Genomic DNA, 6,682 nt, shown 5'->3' with positions numbered 1-6,682 from the left:
CCATTAAAACAAAACATACCACGCTGCTACAGACGCACCCTGCAGCCAAAAACCCATAGTTTTAGATAATATCAGAATATGTACTTGCAGTGTTATTGCAGACCAGGTTAACTAACGTCAGTCAGGGAAGGTTTGAGAGTCAAGTGTTTTCAGTGAGAATAGCAGTTTAAAGTTTCATGGAATGAGCTTAAGAAGTCTGTCATCAGCTATGGCCCAGATTGTCTTTCAAAAACTGAAACTTTGCTAAACTCTAAACCCCCGAAGCATAAAGAGACATGTGACGAACCTCAAAATGAGGGCTTTGATTCAAAATGGCTCAACTTCTTCTTTGTTTTAGGGCAAATCTCAAAATAATTTTTGTTGTTTGATCTTGGAGAGCTCTAGACAAGTACCAATTTTTACAGCTTCTTGGTAAATCTGGTGTAAGGGATTCCAGTTTAAGGTGCACTGTGGAGCTTCTTTTTTTCTTTTCTCTCCCCATCCCAATCCTCAGTACGCATTATTTTTTTTCATCCACCCTTAATGCTGTGCAAAGATTTAAAGACTGTTGAAAGTTAAAAAGAGGCAATTTATTAAATTTAACACAGATTAATAATATTATTTAAATCCATTGTTCATAGTTCTGAACAGGTCTAAGGGGCAACAGTTTACACATAATCATCAAGGATTTTATTCCTTTTTTTTCCTGCAGTGGTCTAGCCTCTTCAATATACAATTAGTCTGGCTAGAGATGGAAATGGATGCATTTTAACTTCCATGCCTATACATTAAACTGGGCCAGTGGAGTATAACCTATAGGGGGTGCTGTAGAGGAACCATTCACTTTTTTTGCACTTAATACATGCACATTATCAATGCTTGCATAATTTTTCATGAATTTCTGGGGAATGTCGAGGCCTCCAGGAAGGCAGTTCTTTCAACAGAAGGGAAATGGAGGAATAAAAAAACACATGTAAGAATGATATATGGGACTGTAGTATAGTTAATCATCTCCTCCCTCCCCCCCCTTTTTTTTACCCTGGTAACCGTTCAAATATATTAATTTTTGCTGTCTCCAATCACCACATTTTTATGAGTTTCAGGACTCCAAAAAGGCATTTCATGTTATAAAAGACAAAAGATCACCGGACATTTGCAATTCAATAGGTCACTTGGGTGTACCAGGAAAAATTTTAATCTAAATAGACACTCACACTTTTGCATGAGATGTGAGTTTATTGAACTAACATGGGGAAAAAACTAAAATAAAGTGGATTTTAGTTTATACTAAAACATCAGTACATTATAGTTTAGTACATCATTATGAGAAGGAAAGGAGCTAGTGGGAAAAAAAAGCAAAGCATGATAAAGAAAGTGACGTACAAATTGACAAAGGCGCACAATAACCCCCAGTCTGTAATTCATCTTCAGTGTATGAATTACACTGAAGATGTAATTCATACACTGAATTACATCTTTGGTTATAAACCGGTTTGGTTTTATAAACCAAACATATTAATGGAAACTCTGTGGGTCACAATGCACAGACATGTGCTTTCAATTAAGACATGAGGTGAGCACAAAGGATCCATCTCCTATAGGCACAAGAATGTAAAACAGCCAGATTCATCACTGTGCAAGTGAGACAACAACAGCTTACAAAAAAAAAAAAAAACACGTAGAAGGAACTTTAAACGGGACTCAACCTGATGTGGTTCACATTTGAATATAAATGTCAAAACTGGAGCGGCATTCACCCTTTAAATCTCCACATCAAAGCACATCAAAGCAACAAGACACAGCAAAATTTACACCTCAGACTGTGGTCCTCTTTTACACACATCCACACTCTCTGTGCTGGATCACTGCTTGGGTCCAGATCACCACAACAAATGCTCCAAATGACCCACATCTTGTGGTATTTTCCCTTCCCTCCTCGCAGGCGGCATAATTACTGTATTACGGCTCACGTCAGCGGCGCTCTTCTTAGGTCAGCTCAGTGACAGTTGTCTCTGACTGGGCCTCATTTCGTTGCTATGTGCGTTTGAGTGACACAAGCCAAACAGGCAGTTTGTTTGCATTGGCTGCAGTTTGGCACGCACTCCACATGCCAACATGGCCAAAGTAGGATGTGCTCGAAGCTAATAATGTCCTGCCTGTGCTCACTCGGGCTGCTTTTTCTTTGGTAGGGAAAACGAAGGATTGTGGTTTGTGAGTGTGTGTGAGCAGAGTCTGTCCCAAGACTATATGGAGAGCTAAGCAGAAGGGGCTTCTGAGTCTTACCTCCAGTTAAATTCCCATGAAAAAAACCCATAAATGTAAAATACTTAATGGACTTTGTAACGTATAACACTTTTCTAGTGATACCAACCACTCAAAGCACTTTAACACTATGCATCTCACCCCCTCTTCCCCGCTGCACTGACTGACGCCCATACTTTCATTGGAGTAAGAGTTCATCATGTGAAATTAGTAATTCTTTTCAAAAACAGCATGTGAACATGTTATTCATTTGGAAAATATATTTTGTGTAGTAACAATTGAGCAGATATTTCACATGTGTAAATGTTATTGTGTCCTAACTTATGAAACGCATGGATGAAAACTTTCTGGATTTGATAGATGTTCCTTTGTGTTTCACATGTGAAACATTATGCAGTGTAGTCGGCACAATACATGTGGCACATCTTTCATACGTCAAATGTTTACATGTTAGTTTGAGGAATGTAAAAAATAAAAATAAAAATTAAATGTGAATTTTGGTGTAGTCATATCGTGATCATGTTCTGTGTTTCTTAAACATGAAAACATTGTGTGTTTCATCAAATAGGGGGATCAGAAATGCAAAACTATTACTGCTAACGTATCTTCATTCACAACTGACACTTATGTGTCAGTTGTGAATGAAGATACATAAATACAAAAATGTATATTAATTGTTTTTTAATTTCTTGTTTCATAAACTTAGCCTACACTTTTATATTTATACTTAAACTTGTAAATGTAAATGTTCAAATTTAAGAGCAGGCTAAGTTTGCATAACCTACAGCCCCAAATAAAAAAGCCAGGTTCCTGTGAGAAGCCAAGCTTTCTTAGTTTGTGTATGCGTCCGGCCAGCACTGTGTAGGTGTGTCTGTGTGTGTGTGTGTGTGTCACATCAGAATAGGATATATCAGTTTCTCAACAAGACAGATCAATGCCTAGGAAACACTTCAAATCCTCAAGTTTTTGTATTGAACATTCAATCAGTTTGCATGATTATCACAATCAGCACAGATAAAAAAAACAAAACAAAACAAAAAAAACGTTCTGAGAAATCTCACCTTCTGTGAGCCAAGTCTCTTGTAGTTGGCTTAAATCCTGGAAGAGGTCTGTGTGAAAACAGAAAAAAAAAAGGCAAGAGTGAATATTCCTCATAGAACAGAAAATAATTACGTTCCACGCTCTCACACACACACTGACATCGTTTTCTGCTCCTGGAAGCCCCCAAAAATCCAAATCTGTTTGTTTCTGTGTCCTTTACCTTCAGATTCCTGAGGGGGTAATTCTGTGTCCATGAATTTCCTTTTTGCTGCCATCAACAGTCTATTTAGGGGCCCATTTCCTTGCGACTTCTGCAAAAGCAATGGATGTTAACAGAATCCAGCCGAGCACTTCAACAACAGAAGTATCAAAACAGTTCACGGCAGTCCTTCACTGTCCACTAATTGGGCACATCTGACCGGGAAATCACATGAAAGCGCACAAAGCGGCAATATGTTTTGTGATGCATATTTTAAAAGAACTCATCGTGCCTAAGACAATATCGCATGTGTCACTTAGGGGCAGTGGGGGGGTGAGGGGGGGACATTTTGACCAAAATAGTTACTTGAAGCAAACGAAACCAACAAAATAAATTGACAATAACTTTTAAATGCGCACAGGCGTAACTTCGTGGATGCTTTTGTCTCCCCCTTTCCCGGCAGTTGCAATCAGTGCAGACAAACACTTTTTCTATCGCAACTCGTGCAGACGCGACGCGAACACGAATAAAGCCGCGGCAAGCAGCGAAACAACAAGGCTGGGGAGGGAAGGGGGGGGGATACAAATGTATAGAATAAAGCAACAAAAAGCGTTGAGACATACGTACATTTGCTAAAGGGTAAGGCACTTGCTGGTCCAAATATCCATCCATCTTATAATCCATCCGTTTAACCGTTTGCGGTCATTTGCGCTGAGTTGGAGAGGGATCCACGCAGGCTGCAGGGAAGAGGAGGGAGCGCTGTTTGTGAATGGAGCTGCGTGGAGGCTGCATGCATAATGAGCTCCATTCACAAAAAATGCCGAGGGGAAGTGATGGCGAGTGATTACCCAGCGGGCAGCGGCCCTCTTTACAAATCTCTTTTGTGCACATGCGTGTGTGTGTGTGTGTGTGTGTGAGAGAGTGAGTGAGTGAGTGAGTGTGCGTTGATTTCACAAGCAAATAAACAACCACTTTTCCCCGCATTCATTCATCAAATAACGCGACTTTTACTTTTATTTTTTTATTTACATAACAAATCGCGTTTATGATGGTGAGAAACACGGAATGATTGCATTTTGCCGACTACATACAGGTTTTTTTTTTTTTTTTTCCCCCCCAATATTTCTTTCTTGCCACGTCTGCCCCGGGTTTGTTCTTGGATACAGCCAAGTCCAGAAAGTTGCGTTCGCGTCGAGGCTCCTACCCCACAAACTTCATCTGAATTTTGATCAGCTTTCGGTGAAACTGATTTGAAAGTGTGGAGTGAGCTGTTATTTCTGCAGCAGATCTAATTTTGGTGAGACTCGCTCTTCCAGGTCGGCTCCACTGGACGGTTCTGATTGGTGGGTCTCCTCTGTAGGGCTCGAATTTCTCGCTTTTGTCCGGTTGAATTCACCGACTTCTGAATGAAGTCTCGGTTCCCCATGTGAGCCAATCAGACAGCTGATCGTCGGGGTCCTAGCAACGATGGGCGGGGCTGACACTCGAGGAGCCAATGAGCTCTGAGCAGACTGTGGGCTTCTTCTACTGGATTTTCCAGTTGTTTTTCATTCACAAAAAAGGAAGAGGGGAGCGAGAGAGAAGGGGGAAAAATGTCCATTCATAAAAACTTGCCCTGGCATGAAAGGTTTAATATGTTTTTTTTCGCCTTTGCATGGGAAAACTCAAAGAATCTCCTTTTATTTACCTGCTTTCAACTCCATGGCTCTGTAGTTATGACAAGATGTTATCAGAACCTTGGAAGAAAAACAAGCTCCCCTTGTGTAGTTAAAAAAAAAGAACATTAAACCTGACTCCTAGAAGCACAGGAATATGCAGTCTCCCATTTTTGTGGCTTAAGTTCACCTCATAAGGAAACCACAGCATTTAAAATGCATATGAGCAGTTCTTGTGTGAATGGGGCCCAGGACAGCCCTCTCCTTCTGCCCCCTGCTCCCCATATACATCTCCGATCTCCAAAGATAACCAAAATAAATACAAGAGAAAGTTTTTTAAGTGATTTATTCTGGCAGCATGTACAACAGTAATCACTGGAATGTTGTTTTTGTACAGAACCATATAATCTAGATTCTGACAGTAACACATTTCCCCGCCCTATGGTGGTGCCCTGGGTTTTGACCCACACTGAGGCACGAGTGACGGCACATTCTAAGATTTTATGAAAAAAGGGCAGTGAAATATTTCCAGCTTGTTCAAACCATTTTGTTGCAGTTTCAGGAACTTTATTTTACAAATAAATAAAAAAATAAAATAAAATAAAAAACTCAGAGAGGAACAGGGTGACTACAGGAGGTTCTAGGCTTAGGGGTCGCATTGGGGCCCCTTAGTCTTGGTGTGAACACCGAAACCAGAAGGCTTCATATTATTTAATAAACAAGGGATCTTTGTTTTCGTAAGATTTTGTTTAAACAGCATAACCTGTAAGGCAGTTTTTAGATAAATGCCAAAGTTAGCTATGTTGAGAGGTTCCAGAAAAAAAAGGTAGTTTTAAAAAACAATAACTTTCTTGTATTGATTTTGAAAAACAGGCAAACAAACAAATGTTGAAAGTCTTTGGACGTTAGTCAGAATCAAAATTGCACCACTGTATGTTTTCCAGAAGGACGTGTATGTCTGAAAAACAAGAAAATAATCAACAAAGAATTTTATTTAAATTGAATGGGAAGGAAACTATCTGCCAAAGCTGAACAATTAGTAGAAAAAAGATGCTGCAATTAGAAGGAGCAATACTGAATTTAACAATTAAAATTGTGTTTTTTCTGATAAGCTAGCAATACCTGACAAAAATGATTTTCCCTGAACTGATCACATGAATAAATATGCATTTAGGACTTTCTGGAAAGAGGGAAGCAGTGAATTTAGGCAATACATTTGAAGGACTGGCCATTAATCCCTACCGGTCCCCCTCTTCATGGCACCACTGGAGAGAAGAGTTCAGATTGGATTTGCGTTCAGTTTCAGCAGTGGCTGAGATTCAGAGATATTTCATGAAGCACGTTAGGACCATCTGTGTCTTCTTCCCCTTCCTCCTCTCTCATCTGCACTGTACAGGTTACTTCCTGTTTAATGATATTTAGATGCCCATTTAGATGTATATAACAGGCTATAAATATTGAATCAGGTCTGCTCTTTACAACTATGGCTGATACATTTCCCTATAGTGCGAGGCAGATTTAAAATGAATCGAATTATGGATCTTCT

At 39.7% G+C, this 6,682-nt stretch overlaps 1 protein-coding gene across 2 annotated transcripts in view; it reads right to left on the bottom strand.

Annotated features, from left to right (window-relative positions):
- etv4 (ETS variant transcription factor 4) overlaps window positions 1-4,807 on the bottom strand; it is a 41,957-nt gene extending 37,150 nt beyond the window's left edge. The window contains exons 1-4 of one of the 2 annotated variants that reach the window (XM_007572204.2): window positions 4,686-4,807; window positions 4,109-4,218; window positions 3,503-3,593; window positions 3,303-3,350 (exon numbers count right to left, since the gene is read on the bottom strand). In XM_007572204.2, the coding sequence (XP_007572266.1) occupies window positions 3,303-3,350; window positions 3,503-3,593; window positions 4,109-4,165 (196 nt within the window). In that variant the 5' untranslated portion in view covers window positions 4,166-4,218; window positions 4,686-4,807. Of the gene's footprint in view, window positions 1-3,302; window positions 3,351-3,502; window positions 3,594-4,108; window positions 4,322-4,685 lie in introns of those variants that run through there. The other variant, XM_007572195.1, reaches the window with a different exon arrangement.
- Window positions 4,808-6,682: the final 1,875 nt, after the last annotated feature.

This window comes from Poecilia formosa, unplaced genomic scaffold (assembly GCF_000485575.1).
Source record: "Poecilia formosa unplaced genomic scaffold, Poecilia_formosa-5.1.2 Scaffold7, whole genome shotgun sequence".
In the NCBI taxonomy this organism is placed as follows: domain Eukaryota; kingdom Metazoa; phylum Chordata; class Actinopteri; order Cyprinodontiformes; family Poeciliidae; genus Poecilia; species Poecilia formosa.
This window is presented reverse-complemented; position numbering and strand designations above follow the sequence as displayed.